The sequence below is a fragment of the Pseudonaja textilis genome, chromosome 3 (assembly GCF_049901715.1).
Source record: "Pseudonaja textilis isolate UNSWEBS1 chromosome 3, rPseTex1.2, whole genome shotgun sequence".
Lineage (NCBI taxonomy): Eukaryota > Metazoa > Chordata > Lepidosauria > Squamata > Elapidae > Pseudonaja > Pseudonaja textilis.
In genome coordinates, this window is record NC_141992.1 from 2,155,957 (window position 1) to 2,180,730 (window position 24,774).

The 24,774-nt window shown below is 47.8% G+C and overlaps 1 protein-coding gene and 1 long non-coding RNA gene across 2 annotated transcripts in view; one reads left to right on the forward strand and one right to left on the reverse strand.

Moving 5' to 3' along the window:
* Positions 1-24,774, forward strand: part of LOC148125983 (uncharacterized) — a 352,312-nt gene that overhangs the window by 167,244 nt on the left and 160,294 nt on the right. The gene's annotated exons all lie outside the window — the stretch shown is intronic.
* Positions 3,194-24,774, reverse strand: part of EFCAB8 (EF-hand calcium binding domain 8) — a 55,228-nt gene continuing 33,647 nt past the window's right edge. The window contains exons 18-28 of the mRNA XM_087928690.1: positions 23,619-23,826; positions 21,259-21,489; positions 18,001-18,141; positions 15,830-16,051; positions 12,472-12,630; positions 10,703-10,871; positions 8,038-8,170; positions 7,284-7,485; positions 5,943-5,945; positions 5,075-5,173; positions 3,194-3,406 (exon numbers count right to left, since the gene is read on the reverse strand). Coding sequence (XP_087784816.1) covers positions 3,194-3,406; positions 5,075-5,173; positions 5,943-5,945; positions 7,284-7,485; positions 8,038-8,170; positions 10,703-10,871; positions 12,472-12,630; positions 15,830-16,051; positions 18,001-18,141; positions 21,259-21,489; positions 23,619-23,826 — 1,780 coding nt within the window. The remainder of the gene's footprint in view (positions 3,407-5,074; positions 5,174-5,942; positions 5,946-7,283; positions 7,486-8,037; positions 8,171-10,702; positions 10,872-12,471; positions 12,631-15,829; positions 16,052-18,000; positions 18,142-21,258; positions 21,490-23,618; positions 23,827-24,774) is intronic.

The following is a 24,774-nucleotide window of genomic DNA, read 5'->3' on the forward strand; positions in this document are numbered from 1 at the left end:
GGCAAATCTATTCAACTCCAACTCCTGTTGACTTCATGGCTGCTCTACCCCTGTGGGTTCGCCAGAAACTAAAAAAGGGTTAGGATGGGAGACCACCAGGAAAGGGCAGGTCCATCATCGGGTAGGTTGAGAACTGAGCCCACTGAAGGCCATGCGTGGCGAAGTTAAGATTTCTGAGCTTTGTCTGGATCTGGTCTTCACTTGATGGGCTTCACCATCCAGGATGGAGAAGACTCTCTAGACTCCAGAGCAGAGGACCCCAAACTCGGCAACTTTAAGACTTGTGGAGTTGAAGTCCACAAGTCTTAAAGTGGCCAAGTTTGAGGACCCTCTGCTCTTGACCATCCTTGGCCAAAAGTTGGCCAAAACATCTCCCAACATCTGCGTGAAAATCCTTCTTACACAGAACACCAGTCCTGCATGAGACCGTATTTGTGCCGTTTCTCCCCAACTCCCAAATGCATCTTCAGCGACCACCAATCCCCACCCAAGAACTCTGGGTATCCCTCAAGAGGAAGGAGCCCTCTCGGACCTCCAAGGAAGCCACTGGCTGCCCTATCTATCAATCAGAAGAAAGCCGGAAGGGACCTTGGAGGTCTTCTAGCCCAACCCCTTGCTCAAGCAGGAGCCCCTATCCCATTTCAGATAGGTGGTTGTCCAGTCTTTAAGTCCAGTGTTGGAGCACCTGCAACTTCTGGTAGCAAGCAGTTCCACTGGTTCATTGTCCTCACTATTAGGAAGTTTCTCCTTAATTCCAGGTTGCTTCTCTCTCCTTGATCAGTTTCTACCGCATGTTTCTTGTCCTGCCTTCTGGTGCTTTGGAATATAAGTTGACACCCCCTCTTTCTTTCTTTGGGGCAGCCCCTCAAATCCTGGAAGGCTGCTATCACGTCTCTCCTAATCCTCCTTTTGTCTAGACTGGCCATACCCAAACCCTGAAGCCATTTTTTTCATAGGTTTTGGCCTCCGGGCCTTTAATCCTCTTAGTTGCTCTTCTCTGCCCTTTTCCCAAAGTCTCAACCCCTTTTATTTTTTTTGCAAAGTGGTGGCCAACACGGCCTGCCGCATTCCAGGTGTGGCCTTCGCCAAGGCCCCGATATCCGTCCCCAGCCCAAGCTCAGAAGATCAAAGTGAGGAACAATGGTGGCTAATGAAAAGCCAGGCGGTGCCGCACAGAACAGGAGCGGACGTCAGCGTGATGAGGCGAGCACGCAATTCGGCTCAGATGCCAGCGGGGTCAACCAGGCGGATCCTGGTATGTGGCAGCCAAATCGAGGCGCGTTTGGCCCACACCCAAGAAATGGCCCGGCCTTTGTTTTGGAAAACAAAAAACAAAAAACCCAAAACTTCACTTGCCGTCTCTATTCACCCTTTGTTTTCTCACCCGAGGGCTGTTGGGGCAATTGTACAATCCAACCCCTTGCCCTGGTTGGGAGTTTAAAGGTCCCAGATATATTGGCAGCCCAGGTATTATTGTAACGCACCTGAGAAGGGATAACCTGTCTTTATGTGAGGTGGGACTGCTAGCCGTAACCATGGAAGAAAGAGAAGGGGAAGGGAAGGATAGGAAAGGAAAAGGGGAAGGGGAAGGGAAGGGAAGGGAAGGGAGGGGAGGGAGGGAAGGAAGGGAAGGGGAAAGAGAAGGGAAGGGAGGGAGAGGGAGGGAAGGGAAGGAAAGGGGAGGGGAACGAGAAGGGAAGGGAGGGAGAGGGAGGGAGGGAAGGGAAGGAAAGGGGAGGGAGGAAAAAGAAGGAAGGAAGGAAGAGGGAGGGAGAGGGAGGGAGCGGGAGGGGAGGGAAGGAAAGGGGAGGAAGGAGAAAAGAAGGAAGGAAAGGAAGAGGTAGGGAGAGGGAGGGAGAGGGAGGGAAGGGAAGGAAAGGGGAGGAAGGAGAAAAAAGGAAGGAAAGGAAGAGGGAGGGAGAGGGAGGGAGAGGGAGGGGAGGGAAGGGAAGGGGGAGGGAGGAGAAAAGAAGGAAGGAAAGGAAGAGGTAGGGAGAGGGAGGGTGAGGGAGGGGAGGGAAGGGAAGGGGGAGGAAGGAGAAAAGAAGGAAGGAAAGGAAGAGGGAGGGAGAGGGAGGGAGAGGGAGGGAGGGAAGGAAAGGGGGAGGAAGGAGAAAAGAAGGAAGGAAAGGAAGAGGGAGGGAGAGGGAGGGAGAGGGAGGGGAGGGAAGGGAAGGGGGAGGGAGGAGAAAAGAAGGAAGGAAAGGAAGAGGTAGGGAGAGGGAGGGAGCGGGAGGGAAGGGAAGGAAAGGGGGAGGAAGGAGAAAAGAAGGAAGGAAGGGAAGGGAGGGAGAGGGAGGGTGAGGGAGGGGAGGGAAGGAAAGGGGAGGGAGGAGAAAAGAAGGAAGGAAAGGAAGAGGTAGGGAGAGGGAGGGAGAGGGAGGGGAGGGAAGGAAAGGGGAGGGAGGAGAAAAGAAGGAAGGAAGGGAAGGGGAGGGAGAGGGAGGGTGAGGGAGGGAGGGAAGGAAAGGGGAGGAAGGAGAAAAGAAGGAAGGAAAGGAAGAGGTAGGGAGAGGGAGGGAGAGGGAGGGGAGGGAAGGAAAGGGGGAGGGAGGAGAAAAGAAGGAAGGAAAGGAAGAGGTAGGGAGAGGGAGGGAGAGGGAGGGAAGGGAAGGAAAGGGGGAGGGAGGAGAAAAGAAGGAAGGAAGAGGTAGGGAGAGGAGAAGGAGAGGAGGGAAGGGAAGGGAAGGGGGAGGGAAGGGAGAGAAGAGGAGAGGGGATTGGACTAGAAGACTTTGAAGACCATTCCGATGGTCATTCTGAGGACTATCTATACTTTACACTTCGATAAAACTAATAAAACTTTGAAACCACCAAGAAAACCCATCAGCCCCTATTTGTCTCCAAACAGATAAAAAAGCCCCTCTGGGGGAAAAAAAACACAAAAACGCAACCTGCTTTCAAACCGGCGGCTCTAGCTTGTCCTTCATCCCTGAAGGGCCTTCCTCCTTCTCCCTCTTCCTCCACCCTCCTTCCTTCGGGCTGGACCGAGTCACCCTATCGCAAGCCACGGACTGTCACGGTCTTCAGTTTATTTGCCAACTTCGGCCACTTAAAAAAAAAAAAACCCTTTTTTGGGGGGGCAAAACGCCTTCTGCGGGGATTCCAAGGCAGGACCAGCTCGGGGCCCAGGAAGAGCTGCAAAGTCTGTGCTCCTGAACGTTTTTTTTGGGGGGGGCAGGGGGGGGGGGAATCAGTCCTTCATAACCAGGGCATTCCTGCGTTGCATCATGTTCTTCACGGTGGGTTTCATGACACCCGTCAGGGCCATCCAGCGTTTGCCTTTCCGGAGGCCTTTGATGTCAGCCAAAGCCTGCATCTGTTGAGCTTCGGCCAAAACCTCGGGGATTTGCGGACTGATCAGCGGATGAAGGTCCGTGTACTGGATGCAGTGGTAGATCCGCGGCTGAGGAAAGAAAACCTGGTTACGCCTGCGTGGTCAGACCTGCAGCGATTTCAAGCCCTAAAGCCAAAGGTGCCTTTTTTTATTCTTTTTCCTTTTTTTAAATATTTCAAAAAAAATAAAATCAAAACACATATTGTGATGACCCAGGGCATGACGCAAAAATAACCAAGTCACAATAGATAACCCTGTTTCTCCAACAAAATGGCCTCCCCTCGATCTTGGCCTTATCCATTATTATTGTTCTTCCTGTTATCTAGTTTGTCATTAATATAATATATAGATGACAGGTTAATAATTTGCAAACAGATTTAATAGTTTAAAAAATGGGTGTGTGTGTGTGTGTAATATATTTTTCAAGGGGTGGGAACCAGTATTGGTTCTAACATACTAATCAATATCCAACTAGGCAGGATAATATGCGTATATGTTTTAATTCAATTCAGCTCAATATTTACTAAGGGTTTTTATTTGTTTCTCTGGTCTCTGACTGTAATAAACTGAGTTGAATTGCATGTGCCCTGTTTCTCCAACAATACGGCCTCCCCCAGTAGGAAGTCCCAGCATGTTTTATAGGCGTAAAATGAAATTAAGCCCCTCCCCCCCAAAATTAAGGCCTATATTAAAACATGCGAAATGGGGGGTGGGGGAATGGTGGTGGGGGCTTGCCGTTAGGAAGTACTTTTGTGGCACCCCCGGATATAGTGCTGCCTGCGTTGACCCCGACACGAAGTGCCCCAACAACGCCGAGGTCAACATCCAAACCGTCGCCACCCGCCCGCCCGAAGATGCAAGCGGGGGAGGAAATTAAGTCACCCCAAAAAAGACGGCCTAGACATTTTTTCGGGGCTCAAAAAAATAAAATAAGACCCGGCCTTATTATATGAGAAACACGATAGAATAAATTCCCTTTAATGCCTCCAATTTGGCCCCAATGTCCAATTGTCCTTGGCCGGATATCAAACTCTTCAAAAAAACAACAACAACAGTCTATGAAGGGCAGAAATGCAGTCCAAACCCAAAGTAAAGATAATTAGAAAATTAAAAAAAAAAACCAACACAAACCACGCTGAAGTAATTAACAGGGCAAGCCGGGACGATAAATTGCAGACTTTGAAAGGATAACACAGCATCCACAGCTGGGAGGATGCCAATAACCCTCGACCAAGATAATGCATGCTTTGCTTCCAGCGAGGAGCTGTGTACAAACGCCCCACTTATATCCTGTTCTCCCAGCTGCAACTAATGAAAGGGATCAGGGCCCTTTTCTCCCCCGTAAGCCACCTTGCTCCCTTCTCTGTTCCTCCCTGCATGCCCTAAGAGGAAGAGGGGATGGGCCTGGGTCTTCCTCTGAACTCCCTCTCCCTTGTTCTACCTCTCCCCCGCTCTGCCCAGCTGGACTTTGCCCTTCCCCAGTTTCAGTGGTCTCCAAACTTGGCCACTTTAAGACTTGTGGACTTCCAACTCCCAGAATTCCTCAGCCCAGCTATGCTGGTTGGAGAATTCTGGGAGTTGAAGTCTACAAGACTTAAAGGGGCCACGTTTGGGGACCCCTGCCTTAGCAGATGGTGGGATGAGGTCCCTCCCACTCCAGAAGTTGGCTCGTGTGAGCTGCAGAGCCTCAGGTGAGCTGCAGACACCTTCGTTCAAACCTCCCTTTTCTCTGCTCACCTGGTCCTTGTTGGCCACTGAAGCCTTCACTTCCGGAAGCTGCTTCAGCAAAGGGCGGCGGGCTTTGTGCTTATAGGCGTAGCCCAGAATGTCACTTTTCTGCAGGTGGGCAGATAAATCAAGGAGGTTACTCATGAGTCACCCCATTACCCCCAAAAAAACGCTGTTGAGATGTTGGGAAAAGTTCAAAGAAGAGCAACTAGGAGGATTCAGGGCCTAGAGACTTTTTGGTCGCCACGATGTAAAAAAGAGGTTGAGATTCTAGAAAGAGTGCCGAGAAGAGCAACAAAGATGATGAGGGGACTGGAGGCTAAAACATACAACGAATGGTTGCAGGAACTGGGCCTGGATAGTCTAGGGAAGAGAAGGACCAGGGGAGGCAGGAGAGCATCTTCCAGGGGTTGCTACAAAGAAGGCGAGTCTAGCTGTTCTCCAAAGCCCCCGAGGGCAGGACAAGAAGCGATGGGTGGAAACTCATCAAGGAGAGGAAGCAACCTGGAATTAAGGAGAAATTTCCTGACAGAGAGGACAATTAACCAGGGGAACAACTGGCCTCTAGAGGTTGTAAATGCTCCCACACTGGAAGGTTTTAAGAAGAGATTGGATAGCCATCTGTCAGAAATGGTGTAGGGTCTCCTTCTTGGGCAGGGGGTTGGACTAGAACTGGGGTCGCCAACCTTTTGGATCTCAGGGACCACCAAACTCATAAAATTCTAATATGAATTTTGACTGATGGTGGCTTGCTGACGTTGGTGGGAGAGAGAGAGAGAGAGAGAGAAAGAAAGAGAGAGAGAGAGAAAGAGAGAGAGAAAAAGAGAGAGAGAGAGAGAGAGAGTCTCGAAGGGCTAGCTGTGATGTTTTCTCTCACTTTCTTTTCTCTCTCTCTCTCTCTGTCACACACACACACACACACACACACACACACACACACAGGTCCCTCATACACGCCCCCCCAAGGCAGCCACATTCCTAACCTGCTTTTCGGCTCCATTCCCAGGGGGAGGGAGGGAGAGAGAAACGGTATCCTGCGACCCCAAATCAAGAATGATCGATCAGGAGGAAAATGGGGTGGGGGGGGTTTTCCTGCAGACATTTGGGGGGATTTTCTCAGGGTCTCTGTCTGCAGAGTGAGTAGGTAGGTAGGTAGGTAGGGATAGAGAGATAGACATAGATAAACATAGACATAGATAGATGATATAGGAGAGAGAGAGATATAATGTTAGATGAGAGAGAGAGGGAGGGAGGGAGGGAGGGAGGGAGGGAGGGAGGGATAGATAGATAGATAGATAGATAGATAGATAGATAGATAGATAGATAGATAGATAGATAGATAGATAGATAGATGATAGACAGACAGACAGAAAGACAGACAAGAAGGCAGGAAGGCAGGCAGGCAGGGAGTGATGATAGATAGATAGATAGATAGATAGATAGATAGATAGATAGATAGATAGATAGATAGATAGATAGATAGATAGATAGATAGATAGATAGAGATAGAGATAGACATAGACATAGATAGATGATATAGGAGAGAGAGAGAGAGAGGGATGGATGGATAGATAGATAGATAGATAGATAGATAGATAGATAGATAGATAGATAGATAGATAGATAGATAGATAGATAGATAGACACAGAGAGAGAGATAATGTTAGATTAGAGGGGGGATGGATGGATGGATGGAGATAGAGAGAGAGATAATGTTATATAGAGAGGGGATGGATAGATAGAAGATAGATAGATAGATAGATAGATAGATAGATAGATAGATAGATAGATAGATAGATGATAGAGAGAGATAATGTTAGAGAGAGAGAGAGAGAGAGAGAGAGAGAGAGAGAGAGAGAGAGAGAGAGAGATAGGCAGGCAGGCAGGCAGAGATAGATAGATAGATAGATAGATAGATAGATAGATAGATAGATAGATAGATAGATAGATAGATAGATAGATAGATAGATAGATAGACATAGATAGATGATATAGGAGAGAGAGAGAGAGATATAATGTTAGATTAGAGGGGGGGATAGATAGATAGATAGATAGATAGATAGATAGATAGATAGATAGATAGATAGATAGATGATAGATAGATAGATAGATAGATGATAGATAGATAGATAGATAGATAGATAGATAGATAGATAGATAGATAGATAGATATAGGCAGGCAGGCAGGCAGGCAGGCAGGCAGGCAGGCAAGACTCACCTGTCCAGAGTCCTCCCACTTCTGAAAGGAAGCCTCAATTTGCTCCTCGTTATAGCGCGTCATCCACATCTCTCTCTGGATGAGATCCTGCATCTTCTCCACAGCATCGAGGCTGAGGGTGGACTTGGGGCTCAGCAAGTCCATCAGAAGGGACTGCTGTTTCCTCTGCTGGCTCAGGGTCTTCACAATTTTGCGGGTGCTCCTGGTGGGAGACCAAGAAGGAGGAGGGAGGAATGCACCCTGAGCACCTCCAGGGGGTCCCATCGAATTTAGAACGTCGAATCCTAAAGCCAGAAGGGACCTCAGAGTTCTTCTGATCCAATCTCTCTGCACAAGGCAGGAGACATTATCCCATCCCGGTCAACTGGTGGTCCAATCTCTCCTTGAAAACCTCCAGGGATGGAGCACCCACCAGAGAGAGAGGTTGAGACTCTGGAAAGAGGGCAGAGAAGAGCAACCAGGAGGATGAGGGGACTGGAGACTAAAACATACGACGAACGGTTGCAGGAACTGGGCCTGGCTAGTCTAGGGAAGAGAAGGACCAGGAGAGACATAATAGTGGTCTTCTAATATTTGAGGGACTTCCACAGAGAGGAGGAGGGGGTCAAGCTATTTTCCAAGGCACCTGAAGGCCAGAGAAGGAACAATGGATGGAAACTGACCAAGGAGAGATTCAACTCTGATTATCTGAGCTAGTCTATACTTGTACATTTATATACTTATGCATTGTGAACCAAGTGATCCATTGACTCACTCCCAGTGGGGTTGCCGGCCCTCATTGAGAACTTTGAGCGTGTGTAGGGAGGCCACATGGCGGATTTCCTCTGGGACTTCTGCTGGAATTAAGTGTGATATCTCCAGACTCCATAACGATTGTCCAAAGGTTCCTAAGAGTCAATCCAGAAACAAACTTTTTTTTTTTTAGTATAACATTTTTATTGGGTTATAAAATAAAATAAGGAACAAAATACGATAGTAAATAGGAGAACAGTGGGGTGGAATATGGGGAAGAGAAGTGAGGAAGGATTTTTTTTTAAAAAGAAAGAAAGATTGATTTCTGTATTCTGTTGCAATAAAATAAGGCGTCAACATCAAATCACAGCTTTTTGCTTTTTTCATAATAATATGAACCAGCCATTTCTACAAAAATCTATCAGTCTGTAAAACCTAGAATCCAAGTTTCATTCTTTTCCACTTCAAGCACGAAGTTCAGAAACGGTTTCCATGTGGAAACAAAAGGACTTGTGTTGTTTTCTTTAATCAAAGTGGTCAATTTTGCCATTTCGGCCAACTCCATCAACGTCTGCAACCACTCATCGTCCACGGTAGGACTCGAAGTGTCCTTCCATTTTGGGGCATACAACAATCTTGCTGCTGTGAACATATATAAAAGTTCCTTTTTTTTTTTTCCTCCAGGTCTTATTCCATTAAGCCCCAAAGGAAAAGTTCTGGTTTCATCTTTATCTCCATTTTGAACATTTCCTGTATGAAAATATGAATCGTACTCCAATTTTATTTTATTTTTTGCTTTATCGCATGTCCACTGTAGATCAGGGGTCCCCAACCACCGGTCCCCGGACCGGTACCGGTCCGTGGAACAATTTCTACCGGGCCGCCAGTTTGCTGGGCGCCGCCATCTTGTTTTGATGAAAAAGTGCTTCCGGTGAGCTTTTCCGGGTAGAAAGCGGCGTTTGGGTACTGAAAGAATCCTCGCACCTTAGTTTCATCGAGAGGGGGGCGGCTTCGAACAAAACTAAGGCACGAGAATTCTTTCAGCACCCAAGGCAAAGCGAGCCGAGCGACTGGCCCGAAGCCGCCGCGAAGCCCATCGACACAGGTACAAAGGAAGAGTTGAAGGTGGCGGGGAGAAGCAGGGGACGGCTGGTTGGCCAGTCGCTCGGCTCGCCTTGCCATGCGTGCTGATGCCGGTACCGGGCCGCGGATGATTTTCTGATGCCGGTACCGGGCTGCGGCACAAAAAAGGTCGGGGACCACTGCTGTAGATGATAAAAAGTCGCTTCTTGGCTTTTATACCATTTCCCTGAAAATACAGCCTACCCTGAAAGTAAGTCCTACCTAGCTTGATTTTTACATGTGTGCCCAATATAAGCCCTACCCCCCAAAATAATCCCTAATTAAGACCCCAGCCACTCCAGCATGCACGAGTAAAAATTAAGCTAGGGTAGGGATAGAAGAGGTGGAGCTACCCTACTACTTACTTTTGGACAGGTGTAGCCAGGCCTCGCACATCCCGACACCTGCCTTGCCAGCCGATTTCTTCTGCAGTCAGCAAGGATGGCCAGGCTTTCCTGAAGGCCTCTGGAGCTGAGAACAAAGCTCAGGATCGATCCAGAGCTCTCTTATCGGCCACAGAGGCCTTCGGGAAAGCCTTGCCGGCCGCAGAAGAAGAAGCTCCTAAAGGCCTCTGACAGTGAAAAGGAGGCCGGGGGTGACGTACACCAGTGAGTTTAGTCAGTGGATGACATCCCCCCCAAAATAAGACCTGGTGCTTTTTTGGTGGCTCTTATTTTAGGGGAAACATGGTACTTCCAACGTTCATTTGACACCGGATGTAGATACAGATAAAGACAATTGGAAGGGACCTTGTAGGTCATCTAGTCCAACCCTCCGTCCAAGCAAGATAACTTATCTGGTGTTAGATACCAATGATATAAACAAATTTAACTGGACATCCAGAACAGAATTCTAGCATCACGGCTTCCTGTTGATGTCCCACACCCGACAATAACAACCCAGAAGCATCTTCAAAATAAAACCTTTTGACTTTCGGTTTGAGTTCCTTTGCTGACAGACCAAAACCGCGATCGTGTGCAGTTTCGATCCATGCTCGCCGCTGGAGCACCCTGAGCTGGCTGGTTTTGGGGCTAAGCCACCCCATAGAGATGGTGAAGAGAGGGGAGGAGGAGGAGGAGGGGGGGGAGGGGGAGGGGGAGGAGGGGAGGAAGAGAAAAGAAGGAAAAGGAGAAGAGGAGGTGGAGGAGGAGGAAGGGAGAAGGAGAAGGAGGAGAGGAAAAGAAGAGAAGAAAAGGAGAAGAAGAGGAAGAAGGAGGAGGAGCGAGGCAGGAGGAGGAGCGAGGCAGGAGGAGGAGGAGGAGGAGGAAGAAGAAGAAGAAGAAGAAGAAGAAGAAGAAGAAGAAGAAGAAGAAGAAGAAGAAGAAGAAGAAGAAGAAGAAGAAGAAGAAGAAGAAGAAGAAGAAGAAACAACTAGATAACATAATCAGCAATATATAACACATTTATTGATAGGTAGAGGAGGACTTACTAACACCAACCCAGCCAAGATATATCAGCTCAGAGAATGCGTCTTTGTGCGAAATAAAAGGTTCACTTCTCATCCCCTTAGCCCACCCTGAACTAGCTCTCCCGTTTCCCACGCAAGGCCCATGAAGAAGCCTTACCGATGTGTCTGCCGGTCAAGAGCCAGAGTTTAATGGTGCCATCTTGGCTGGCTGTGAGGACAGCTTTGAATTTTTCCACGTATCTGAGGCTGATCACATTTTTCAGGTGACCCCTCCAAGAACTCAGGCAGACCGGAGGGATTAGGGTGGTGACCCAGCCTTCATATTCCTGCAAAGAAAAAGAGAGAGGCCAGAATGCAGCGTGGGGGTCATTCTCACCCACCCACCCCGTCAGAGTCTGAATCCAAGGAGGAAGATGAACAGCCAGCAGGGAGCGGGAGTGTGGCTCCATTGGCTGCGGAGGAATCTGGGGAAGGGCAAAGTCAGGTTGGGCAGAGAAGGGGAGAGGTAGAACAAGGGAGATGGTGTTCAGAGGAAGACCAAGGCCCATCCTCTCTTCACGTGTGCAGGGAGGAATAGAGAAGGGAGCAACATGGCTTGTGTGGCTTATGAAGGAGGAAAGGGTCCTGATTCCCTCCACAAGGCACACCTGGGGAGGAAGTTTAAAGGAGAGGCAGTTGGGAGGGGTGTTTGTCGGGAGCAAACGTTGAGTTTATCTAATGTTGGCTGCTGTTATCGGACTTCCTGGCATCTTCATAACTGGTTGGATTTACTGCTGTGTTACTTCACTTCTGGAACACCTTATCTTGCCCTGCCGTATTTATTACCTTATCTTCCTTTGTTGGATTTATAGTTTAAGGTTTTCTGTTTACACCATTTCGCATCGGAATATCTGCAGCCAAAGGCTGTTGCAGGTTCCTGGGAGAGTTTTTCTCTAGACCAGAAGGCAACCGGGACATTAGGGGCAAAGTTGGAGCTAATAAAGGGACCTCTACTTATTCTCTGGCTGGGTTGCCTTTGTGCCACGCCCCAGATCATCACAGCAGGAAAGCAGAACTGTCCACAAAAACTTTGGACGAAGAGAGAGAGAAAAAAAATGAGATGATGTAATCATCGTCAATACAGATCCATCCTCAACATACAATGGTTCACTTAGTGGCTGTTGGAAGATGCCAACGGTGCTAAAAAAAAAAAAAAAGTGGCTTCTGATGATTTTTCACGCTTAAGACCATTGCAGCATCCCCGTGGTCACATGGTCAGAGATCAGAGGCTTGGCAACTGACATGTACTTATGCCTGTTGCAGTGTCCCCGTGGTCATGCAATTCCCGTTTTCCTGTCAGTGAGGACAATTAACCAGTGGAATGATTTGCCTTCAGAAATCATGGACTCTCCATCGCTGGAGGCTTTTAAGAAGAGGCTACTAGACACTTATCTGAAATAGTCTAGGTTCTTCTGCTTGGACACGGGGCTGGACTAGAAGACCTCCAAGGTCCCTTCCAAATCTATTCTATTCTAATTTAGGGGACTGAAGGCTAAAACATATCAAGAACAGTTGCAGGAATTGGGCATGGCTAGTTTAACGAAAGGAAAGACTAGGGGTGACATGATAGCATGTCTGAGGGGCTGCCCCAAAGAAGAGGGAGTCAAGCCATTCTCCAAAGCACCAGAAGGCAGGAGGAGAAGCAACGGGTGGAAACTCAACGAGAAGAGAAAGCAGTCGAGAACTAAGGAGAAACTTCCTAACAGTGAGGACAATTAACCAGTGGAACTCCTCGCCACCAGAAGTTGTGGGCGCTCCATCACGGGAGGTTTTCAAGAAGAGATTGGACAAACATTGGTTTGAAAAGGTGTAAGAGCCCGCTGCTTGAGCAGGGGGGTTGGACTAGAAGACCTCCAAAGTCCCTCCCAACTGTGCTATTCTGCTAACCTGCTCAATCTCTCTGTCTTCTGAGAAAGTCGAAGCAATTCTGCAGTAATCCGGGATTAAGTCATGGAAGGAGTTCCTCTCGGGCTGAAAATCCTCAGCCAGATCCAATTTGGAATCCTGTACTTCGGGCCCCGTGCAGTAATCCATGATGTCCCAGATCTGGAGAAAGAGGGAAAAAAAACATTCCGAAGAGCTACATTCACGTCTGGCCAATTTGGCCCTTCCTGACGTTTTCCCCGGCGTTTTCCTAGCCATGAATTCAAATCCTTCTTGGACCTGCTGAAAGGACCGTGTTGTAGACTGGAGATAGACAATGTCTAATGAAAGAGAGGCTGTTCAATTTGGACGTAAATGACCTCATGGACCCCTCTGTTAGGTATAACAAGGTCACCTAACGTAGTTTGGGTAAAATAATATATATAAGCTATAATTGTTGGTTTGAGTGTGTGTCACTTTAACTGTAAAGCATGTATTTTGGGTGTGGTGTGAAACCACCATAAGAGGGAGCAAGACAACCTGACGATTCCCTGACGGTTTGCTGGCAATTACTGACAATTTACTGGATTGATTGGATGCTTGATGGTTTGTTAGCTGCGTGTTTCCCCTACTGAAGAGTTGCTGAAGGAAGAGAGGAGTTTTTGAGTTCTTCATATCTCTCTACTGCGAGGAGATATATCACCAGACTGATATTTGTAAGTTTACTGACCTCTTTTTTTCGACACTGGAATTTGCAACTGAATAATCCCTGGACGGACTGAACTAAGTGAATGATATATGGACTGTTTTGACTATGCTTTAACTCTTGCTGGAATAAAACTATTTTAATTGGCACTGTGTATGTTTTACTGAGTGTAAGCTACAAAACGTTTATCTCACATATTCTGCCTGCCTGCCTGACTGCCCTGCAGATCCTGCTAGGGGTGTATCCCTAACACCCTCTTCCGAACCAGCGGTCCTCCCTGTCCAAATTATAGACGTTGCTGTCTTCCGAAAAGTGGACTTTTGAGTTCTAAATGCAGGTGGGTGGCTGAATCTCATCCCGATGCCTTTGTTCTCCTACGGTGCGCCATGCGTTGGTGAAGCGGATGTTTGGTTTCCCCAATGTACAAGGCTCACATCAGTGGTGGTATTCTACTGGTTCGGCCCAGTTCGGGCCGAGCCAGGAGCAGCGATGAGCAGCGGAGACTCAACCGGTTCTCTCCGCCGCTCCGCTGTTGGGCCCAGCCACGACTCACCTTTATCCCGCTGAATTTGAAGCGCAGCCGCTTCGCGCGGCACAAAATAGCGCCGCGCGGCAGCTGCTGAAAGCAACCATGATCGTCCAGGCTTGCAGGAGGCGAGTTAGAACGCCCGTGTGCCTGTGCAAAGGGGGGGTTTGGTGCGTGCGTGCACACCAAGTGTGCACCTGCGTGCAAAGCGCGCCCACCAAGCCACACCCACCGAACCAGTGGCAACAATATTGGAATCCCACCGCTGGTTCACATCCTTGGCACCGTGTCGAAACCAACTCAATTCCAGGTCAAGAGAAGATCTTGAGAAAGTCAAGATCCAAGGAATGGTTTTAGGATTATACAGGGGGTCCTTGGCTTATAATCACTCGCTTAGTGGCTATTTGAGGTTACCATGGCAATGAAAGAAGTTACTTACGACCGTTTTTCACACTTAATGACCATTACCGCATCCCTGAGGTTGCATGGGGCATCCCTGAGGTTGCGTGGTCCAAATTCGGATGCTTGGCAACCGTATTTGTGACAGTTGCCGTGCCTTGATCCCCATTGGCGACCTTCTGACAAGCCAAATCCGTGGGGAAGCCAGGTTCCGTGAACAGCCCCCGTTATTCGCTTAACGACTGCGGTCGTAAAATGAGACCAGGCTCACTTAAGAGCTTTCTTGCTTAGCAAAAAGGAAATTTGGGAGTTGGCCGTGGTCGTGAGTCAAGGACTAGCTAGAACCGCTTGCTCTTGTCTCTTGATTCTCAATCCTGACCCATTCTGACTTTGGGAGAATTGAAATTGATGGCTTAGTTGGCCGGAATAATGTGTCTTCTCAATCTACTTCGGCAATCCATCAACGCTTGTCTGTAAAAATAATGCATAGATGATACCGCCTTGTCCTAAAAATACATTATAGTCATCCATTTCCAGATTACCTTGGAAGAGTGACAAATAAATTGAGATATATTGGCTTTTCTCACAACAGTGCCCAGTATTTACTCATACGGGTTGGCAGGTTGGGAGAAGGAAATTGGAAGCTTTACATGACACCCTTTTCTTTATTCACGCCCCCCAGTGCGGATTTATGGCCCACTTTCCCAAGGAAATGAACGGAGTCCAAACCGACAAGGTGAAACTTCACAGGGTGTCTCCCCTGCAGGGACAGTTTAATTAAAGTGCGGGAGGAATTTTTTCATGTTCTTCAAACATAAAGGATGGGGGAGGGGGGGAGAGAAGGAAAAGGAAAGAAGATAGAGACAGGAGGAGGAGAGAAGGAGAAGGAGAGAAGGAAGAAGAACGGAGGAGGGGAAGGAGGAGGGGGAGAAGGAGGAGAGGAAGAGAAGGGAAGGGAAAGGAAAGAAGATAGAGACAGGAGGAGGAAGAGGAGGAGAAAAGAGAAAGGAGAGAAGAGAAAGGAGAGAAGGAGGAAGAATGGAGGAGGGGAGGAGGAGGGGAGGAGAGAGAAGAGAAAGAAAAAGGAAAGAAGATAGAGACAGGAGGAAGAGAAGGAGAGAAGAGGGGAAGAACAGGGGGGGAGGAGGGGGAGAAGGAGGAGAGGAAGAGAAGAGAAAGAAAAGGAAAGAAGATAGAGACAGGAGGAAGAGAAGAAGAGAGAAGGGGGAAGAACAGAGGAGGAGGGAGGGGAGGAGGAGGGGAGGAAGAAGTAGAAGAAGGAGAAGGAAGAGAGGAAGAGAAAAGAAGGAAAAGGAGAAGAGGAGGTGGAGGAAGAAGGAGAAGGAGGAGAGGAAGAGAAGAGAAAGAAAAGGAAAGAAGATAGAGACAGGAGGAAGAGAAGGAGAGAAGGAGGAAGAACAGAGGAGGGGGAGGGGGAGGAGGGGGAGGAAGAAGTAGAAGGAGAAGAAGGAAGAGAGGAAAAGAAGGAAAAGTAGAAGAGGAGGTGGAGGAGGAGGAAGGGAGAAGGAAAAGGAGAAGAGGAGGAGGGAAGAGGAGGAGGAGGAGGAGGAGGAGGAGGGGAAGAGGAAGAGGAAGAGGAGGAAGAGGAAGAAGGAGAAGAAGGAGAAGGAGAAGAAGAAGGAGAAGAAGAAGAAGAAGAAGAAGAAGAAGAAGAAGAAGAAGAAGAAGAAGAAGAAGAAGAAGAAGAAGAAGAAGAAGAAGAAGAAGAAGAAGAAGAAGAAGATACTGACCTTGATGTATCCCAAGGAATCTCCAGTTAAGAGGATCAACTCTTTGTCATCGGTGGACATGGTGCAAACCACGGAGTCCCTGCCATGGCCGTGGCTCGCTCGGAATTTGCCCAACATCCCTCCTTTATTTTCCACCGACCAGGCATAAAGGAAGCCATCCATGCAACTGGTGAGCAAAATGGCCACGTTGGGCTTCCGGTCACGAGTCTTCAGGAAGAGAACCTGGAGAGGTGGAAATAGGGCAGCTGAAGATCCCAGAGACGTCTTCGCGGCCCCATGGCTGCCCCTCATTTTCTCGGATATAGGAAAGCAGACTCTCTCCTGGTTCTGGAGTCCTCTCTGAGCTGGGTGGCTTTCCTTCAGCTTGCAAATATTTCCTGACCCAACTAGGTTCCAAAACACCTTCTAGCATTGATGATGTTCCCTAGTTGGGTCATGAAATGTCTGCAAGAAAACTAGCAAGCTCAGAGAGCACCAAGATGGCCCGATTTGAATTTTGCTGCTTTGGGATGTCAAAAATCTGGACTTTTCGGGGTTCATCAGGAGGTGCTGGTTTCTTCTGGCTCGCAAAGGAAAGAGGTTTTGAGGTGCTGATCATTTTTATGTCTAGAATATCCTTCGGAGATGGAATCATCAGTCGGGACTTGGGATAAATTGGTGTTTTGCAAAGTTGGTCCCTTCAAGAGGTGTGGACGTCAACTCCCAGAATTCCCCAGCTAGCCAGGAGGAGGAGGAGAGGAGGAGGAGGAGGAGGAGGAGGAGGAGGAGGAGGAGGAGGAGGAGGAGGAGGAGGAGGAGGAGGAGGAGGAGGAGGAGGAGAGGAAGTCTGTGTGTGGTCCTTGGTATTCTCTGAGCTTGATGGTTTTCTTTTACATATTTCATGACCCAAACTAGGTAACATCATCAGAAGGGAGGGGTTTTTTTTAAAGAAGAGAAAAGGAGAAGGGAGGAAGGGGATGGGAAGGAGGAAGAGGAGGAGGAGGAGAAAGAGGAGGAGAAGGAGGAAAAGAAGAAGTGCTTTCTTGGTGCTCTCTGAGCTCGGTGGTTTTTTTGCAGACATTTCATTACCCAACTAGGTAACATCATCAGAAGGGAGTAGGGTTTAAAGAAGAAGAGGAAAAGGAGAAGGGAGGAGGGGGAAATAGGAAGGGGAGGAGGAGAAAGAGAAGGAGAGAAGAGAAGGAAAAGGAGAAGAGGAGGAAATGAGGAGGAGGATGAGGAGGAGGAGGAGGAGGAGGAGGAGGAGGAGGAGGAGGAGGAGGGAGGAGGAGGAGGAGGAGGAGGAGGAGGGGGAGGAGGATGGACTGTGGGGTCCTTGGTGCTCTCTGAGCTCGGTGGTTTTCTTGCAGACATTTCATTACCCAAGTAGGTAACATCATCAGAAGGGAGTAGGGTTTGTAGAAGAGGAAAATGAGAAGGGAGGAGGGAGGAAATAGGAAGGGAGAGGAGGAGAAAGAGAAGGAGAGGAAGAGAAGGAAAAGGAGAAGAGAAGGAGGAAACAAAGAGGGGAGGAGGAGGAGGAGGAGGAGGAGGAGGAGGAGGAGGAGGAGGAGGAGGAGGAGGAGGAGGAGGAGGAGGAGGAGGAGGAGGAGGGACTGTGGGGTCCTTGGTGCTCTCTGAGCTTGGTGGTTTTCTTGCAGACGTTTCATTACCCAACTAGGTAATGTCATCAGTGCTGGGAGGGAGTGGGATTGGAGGGGGTGGGTGGTGGTGGTGGTGGTGGTGGTGGAGGAGGAGGAGGAGGAGGAGGAGGAGGAGGAGGAGGAGGAGGAGATAACTGTGCAGTGCGTGGTGCTCTCTGAGCTTGGTGGTTTTCTTGCAGATGTTTCATTACCCAACTAGGTAATATCATCTGTGCTGGGAGGACAGTAGTGAGGAGGTTGTCTGTTCATTCCAGACTCATGAAGATTTGTGTGTGCAACCCAGCCCTTCCCTGCCAGCACCGAGCGTGGAACTATTTACCGGGCAGCATTCCAGGACTGATAAAGGCCTGAGCTCATTTAGTCTACCTTCGCAAGGCTGTTCGCCAAGCGGTTGGCTGGCTGTGAATGAAACAAATTCACATTCATGCAATAAAAGAGGTTTTTGCCAGGACTGAGAATTGACTTAGTACTTTTGGGGTGGGTGGGGCCTAGGACCGAACAGGAAGAGACCCGCATTTAAATACTGACCTTCTCTACCGATCGTTGGGAAGCCTTGATCTCTTCTTGCCATGACAGGCTCCCCTTCCTCAAGAAGGAGCTCTCCACCACAGGCAGGGGATGATGGAGAGTGCTGCCACTCTTGACTTTGCTCTTGGAGCTCCAAGCTGCCTGTCGAGACACGAGATCCGAGGTTTATGGAGATTTTCCATCATCCAGGTCACAGTTGTCCCAAAGGTGCTTTCCCCACCCATCCCTCCAAGAGGCAACTGGACTTTCTGGGGTTTTTTTCTTTGAAGACATTTCGCTTCTCATCCAAGAAGCTTCTTCAGTTCTGATGGAATGCTGAAGAAATGGAAAGATTTATACAGTGTTCTATGCAGTCCTCTAGTCGTTACTACTCTTTCTGAGTCATTGAGGCCAGGGGCGGGATTCGATTTTTTTTTTTTTTTACTACCGGTTCTGTGGGCGTGGCTTGGTGGGCGTGGCAGAGGAAGGATACTGTAAAATCTCTAGTCGGAGGTGGGATTTGTTGGTTCTCTGAACTACTCAAAATTTCCTCTATCGGTTACCTGCTGAATACCACCTCTGATTGAGGCCACTCAGGGGTTTTTGAATCCTATACCCAAGTGGCCTCAATGATTCTCAGAGAGAGCGCTAACGACCAGAGGATTGCAAAGAATATAAATCCTTCCGTTCCCCTCCATCCAGGCAGAACTGAAGAAGCTTCTTGAATGAGAAGCGAAGTGTTTTCAAGGGAAAAAAGCCCAAGAAAACCCAGTTGCCTTTGTCAGCACCCCAAGTCACACCCAGCATCGCACCCCTCCTCTACTTCAAAGACCGTCCGTTGCTCTTCTCAGCCTCCATGTCTACTCCATGGATTGAAGAGACCATAATTCAAGATGCCTTTTGCAACCTGCTTGGTGATTAGTAATTCTATTCTATTTTGTAATGTATTCTATTCAGTTCTGTTCTGTTCTAATACGTTGTCCTGTTCTGTAATCTACAGTATTCTATTTTATTGTGTAATCTATTCTGTTTTGTATTCTATATTGTTTGGTAATTATTCTTTTCTGTTTTCATCTATTCTGTTGTTCTGTTCTGGTCATCTATTCTACTTTATTCTGTAATTGATTGTTTTGTATTATATTCTATTTTGTAATCTATTCTGTTATTCTATTCTCCAATTCTGTTCTGTAATCTGTTCTGTTCTGTTTTCTTCTATTCTATTCTGTTTTCCTGTAATCTATTCTGTTCTGAATTCTAGTCTAGTCTAATTTCTTATTCAATTTCATTCCATTCTGTTCTGTTCTGTTCTATTCATTCTTATTCTCTATTCTATTCTCTAACCTATTCTATCGTTCTGTTCTCTAGTCTGGTCTGTAAGGATTGTGCTTGGAAAGAGAATCCCTGTCCAATTTAGGCAGGAGAGAAGACAACGAAATTTTGTTTTTGTTTTTTTACTGTGTCTGCAGTCAGGTTAATTCATTGCTCGATGTATTATGCACACCCAAACTGTTGGAGAAGATTCAAGGCCACATTCCAGGAAGGAGAAACCATCAACCCACCCACAACAGGCCAACATTGAGAAAAACTGAACACAATTCCAGGAACCACCGCAAGAGCTCTCCATGGGTCCCCTGGTTTTTAACATCAGCCAGCAGCCCAGCAAGATCACGTCCAGGGCTGGGATTTCTACCAGTTTAGACCAGTTCGGGCAAATCCCTATGTCAGTTTTGGAAGCCATATTAGCATCAGAAGCTTCCGCACTGTCACATTCTTCAGCCTGGGAAAATGGGAGGGGTGGATTCCTTGGAGTGCATATGGTTAGACATAATAGCATTTTTCTTCTCAGTCAAGGTCGTGTCATTTCTGCACCTGGGTGAGTGGACGTCCCGAGTTCAGATGGATGGCGATTGGGGCATGTGATGCGATGATGGGTGCAAAGGGTGGATTCGTAATTTCTTACTTATTGCAGGGAAACCCAGAACTTTCAGATTCGGATGTGCCAGTTTACTACTACTCTACTATTCTAATAAAAGGAACCCTTGAGAACATGTCTGTCTCAGAGTTATTTGTTGAAGTGGAGGCTTTCTGGAACACTGACACCCTAGTTCTGATGATCAGCTGGCAGTGAACCGGCTCGCTGTGATGATCACATGGGCCCACCCGTCTACCGCTGTACTGTACTTACCTATATCCTCTCAGCTGATTTGCATGGTAGAGCAGATTGCCACTTGTCGCCAGCAGTAACATAGCAGATAAGTTTTTTTCTGGAAGATATTCACACAAGCAGTCACCACACCAATTGTTATGCAAGCAGCAGTGGTGGTATTCTACCAGTTTGGACTGGTTTGGCTGAACTGGTAGCTCCAAAGATCATCTGTGAGCGAGCCAGTTTGCTCCAACTATCAGCTGTTGAACATCTGTTTGCTCCGATGATCAGCTGTTCATAGTCAGTTTGCTCCGAGTATCAGCTGGGTTGACCGTCAGTTCGCTCCAGCAATCAGCTGTTGATCGTCAGTTTGCTCCAATGATCAGCTGTTGATCGTCAGTTTGCTTCGACAATCAGCTGTTGATCGTCAGTTTGTTCTGACTATCACCTGGGTTGATCGTCAGTTCACTCCAGCGATCAGCTGTTGATCAACAGTTCGCTGAAGATCAGCTGTTGGTTGTCAGTTTGCTTCAATGATCAGCTGTTCATAGTCAGTTTGGTCTGACTATCAGCTGGGTTGATCGTCAGTTCGCTCCAGAGATCATTTCGCTCCAATGATCAGCTGTTGATCGTCAGTTCAGAGATGGTGGAGGCTGGCAGCAGTGATGAGGAGGCCCCTGAGGAGCCTGTGCGCATGTGCGCACAGAGCTGCTCGCAAGAAAGAGCAGCTATAGCAGCATGGGTGACCCGAGAGTAAGGCTGCAAGGTAGTGGCCCCTCCCTTAAGAGATTAAAGCCAGCTGGAAGCAAAGAAGTTTTTGCACTCAAGCCTTGTGGAGGCTTGGACTTTCTTGGTTGGTGTTTGCAGACTCTTTGTGTTTGAACTATTTCTTGGCAACTTTATCTTGTGTTCTTGGCAGCCTTGCATCTCCTTGGCAAGGCTCGTTCTTATCAGAGACAATGAGTTTGAAACAGCTTTTTAACCAGGAAGGAACGGAATTCGTAAATAAACATTAACAGGTTTTGCTGTTACCTCCGTTTGGAGTTTGTTTCCTTGGAACAAGGTTTGGGTCAGAACACCAAGTCCTTCCACCCTCCCTCCATCTCCCTCCATCTCCCAAGACCACCCATTACCTGAGGTTTCGAAGTCCGGCTCCCAAGTACTGCTGAAGAAGGACGCTTGGTGGAACCAGAAGAAGACGTGATGAGGATTTTCGCACTGGCGGGTCTCACAGGGTGATCAGACTTTGAGGTCACCTCTCTCCTTGGGTAAGCCCAGTACTTCTTCTCATTCTCACTCGGGTGGGTCTCCACCTTCTTGACCTCACCACTCTGGGGAGGCGGCTCTGCACGCACAGCAAACTCCTAAGTTGAGAAATGGGACTGCTTCAATTTTCAAGACCCCATAAAAGCTGCAGGAAAGGTATTTGACGCAACAGCCTTCTTCGCACTAGACATTCAGTCATTATTTCTGCACTGGATGCCTTAATTGGAGGTAGTCCTTGGGTTATGACCATTTGTTCATTGTTATGATAGCCCTGACCAAAGGAGACTTATGACCAGGCTGACCACAGCTGCCTCCCTACAGTAAGATGGATCCCATTTGGGAATCTTGTAAATCTTTTATTTTAATGTTGAACCTACAAAGTTTAAGCTTGCTCTTCATTCTGCTTTTAACTGTGCTTTTACTGGGGCCTCACACTCAAAATCAATGGGAAGGAGGACACAGATTATTATAGGATATGGGACAAATGGTACAACTGGGTAGTCCATAAAGGGAAAACACGTAAATGAACCTAGAAACAAATTATAAGCAGCTGTCTTTATGAAATATACAAGAATAACAAAGGTGTTAAATATTCTTTTCTTTTATATAATTATTACTATATTCACTATATCTTTTTATTTACTATTCAAAAATTATGAATTTATTATTAATTAATAGTTATAATCCAATGAGAAGATTATTGCAAGTTACGTAGTGAATAAGATTTGATAGCTAATGGAAAGGTGTGAAGTATTAGTAATGATTATCAGGACATATCAAATTTGATATCAAATGTGAGAGGAATGCGGTATGTATGATGACATTCCCTGGTTGGGTCATGAAGAGTCTGCATGAAAACCACCAAGCTCAAAGAGCATCAGAGACCCCCACAGTTCAATCTAGAAGCTAGGAAAAAAGTGGAATAGATAGCACCACCACGAGATGGACTCACAACTGGCTGGCAAACTGTACTCAACGCGTAGTCCTTAATGGGTCTAAGTCTACATGGAGGGAAAGAAGCAGTGGGGTGCCAGAAGGTTCCATCTTAGGCCCAGGACTCTTCAATATCTTCATTAATGACTTAGGTGATGGAATAGAAAGGGAATTTACCAAATTTGCAGATGATACTAAGCTGGCAGGAATAGCTAACACCCAAGAAGATAGGCTGAAGATCCAGATGGATCTTGACAGAAAAGAACACTGGGCCGTATCCAACAAAATGAAATTCAACGTAGAGAAGAGTAAAGTCCTACACTTAGGCAAGAAAAACCAGAAGTGCACATACAGACTGGGTGAAACCAGGCTCAATAGCAGGAACTGTGAGGAGGATCTTGGAGTCTTAGTGGACAACCAGCTAAATAGGAGCCAGCCGTGTGCAGCAGCAGCCAAAAAAGCCAATGCAACCCTAAGTTGCACTAACACAGGGATACAATCAAGATCAAGGGAGGTATTAATACCACTCCATAAAGCCTTAGTAAAATCACACTTAGTGTACTGCATCCAGTTTTGGTTACCACACTATAAAAAAGATGTTGAGATTCTAGAAAGAGGGCAGAGAAGAGCAACCAGGATGATGAGGGGACTGGAGGCTAAAACATACAATGAACTGGGCCTGGCTAGTCTAGGGAAGAGAAGGACCAGGGGAGACATGATAGCGACCTTCCAATATTGGAGGACTGCCTGCCTGCCTGCCTGTCTATCTTTCTATTTATCCACCTCTATCTGTCTATCTCTATCATGTATCTATCTGTCCATCCATCCATCTAATATGTCTGAAGAACAGTTACAGGAACTAGGCCTGGGCCTGGCTAGTCTAGAGAAGAGAAGGGGAGACAGGAGAGCATCTTCCAATATTTGAGAGGCTGCCACAGAGAGGAGGAGGAAGGGGTCAAACTATTCTCCAAAGCACCTTTGAAGGCCAGACAAGGAACAATGGATGGAAACTGAACCAGGAGAGATTCAACCTGGAAATAAGGAGAAACTTTCTGACAGGGAGAACAATCAACCCATGGAACAGAAGTTGCCTTCGAAAGTTGTGGGAGCGCCACCCCTGGAAGCTTCCAAGAAGAAACTGGACTGCCATTTGTCAAACCTGAACTAAGAATACCCCACCCTATTGGCTTCCACAGTGTCCTGGAGGCAGAGGTCACTTGATGGTGTAGCAATGGAAGTCCAGCCCTTGGGCAGGGGCCAAAGGACCCCTGCCATGAAAGCTCTCTGCACCTACCCGTTTGGGAACGAGTGCCAGCGGACTCTCGGATGCGTTGAACCGGCAGAAGGCTTGCCCAGAGTTGACGTACCAGAGGACAATGTCTCCGTTGCTGGAGGAGGTGACCAGAAGCTTATTGGCGTAGCCATCCATGGAGAGGATGTCCTCCGAGTGGTAGGACTTCCAGTGCTTGCATTCAATAACGTTGTTTTCATCTTTGGAGTCTCTGCCGAGAAGGATGAAACCACCCCATCCCCACTGAGCTAAAAAAAAGGGGGAAGGACCTCTCTTCTCCTCCCCACCAAGAGGAAGACAGAAGAGCCACCCAACCCAACCATTTTTCTCCGTTTCTACCCTCCACCAAGTCTTCATCCTTCTCCTCCTCCTTGCACAAATCCCACTGCCTTCTAGCCCTGATGTTATCCCTTAGTTGGGTTATGAAACAACTGCAAGAAAACCACCAAGCTCAGAGACTACCAGGGACCTCATAGTCCTCCTCCTCGACTTCCATCTCCTCCTCTTCTACCTCCTCCTCTCTACAACTCCCCTTCCTTCTAGTCCTGATGATGTTACCTAGTTGGGTTATGGAATATCTGCAAGAAAACCACCAAGCTCAGAGAGCACCAAGGACCCCACAGTCATTCTCCTCCTCCCCTTCCTCCTTCTCCACCTCCTCCTCCTCCACCACCTTCTCTTCTACCTCCTCCTCTTCCTCCTCTCTACAACTCTTCCCTTCTTGTCCTAGTTGGGTTATGGAATGTCTGCAAGAAAACTACCCAGCTCAGAGAGCACCAAGGACCCCACAGTCATTCTCCTCCTCCCCTTCCTCCTTCTCCACCTCCTCCTCCTCCACCACCTTCTCTTCTACCTCCTCCTCTTCCTCCTCTCTACAACTCTTCCCTTCTAGTCCTAGTTGGGTTATGGAATGTCTGCAAGAAAACCACTAAGCTCAGAGAGCCCCAAGGACCCCACAGTCATTCTCCTCCTCCCCTTCCTCCTTCTCCACCTCCTCCTCCTCCACCACCTTCTCTTCTACCTCCTCCTCTTCCTTCTCTCTACAACTCTTCCCTTCTAGTCCTAGTTGGGTTATGGAACGTCTGCAAGAAAACCACCCAGCTCAGAGAGCACCAAGGACCCCACAATCTTCCTCCTCCTCCTCCTCCTCCTCTCTACA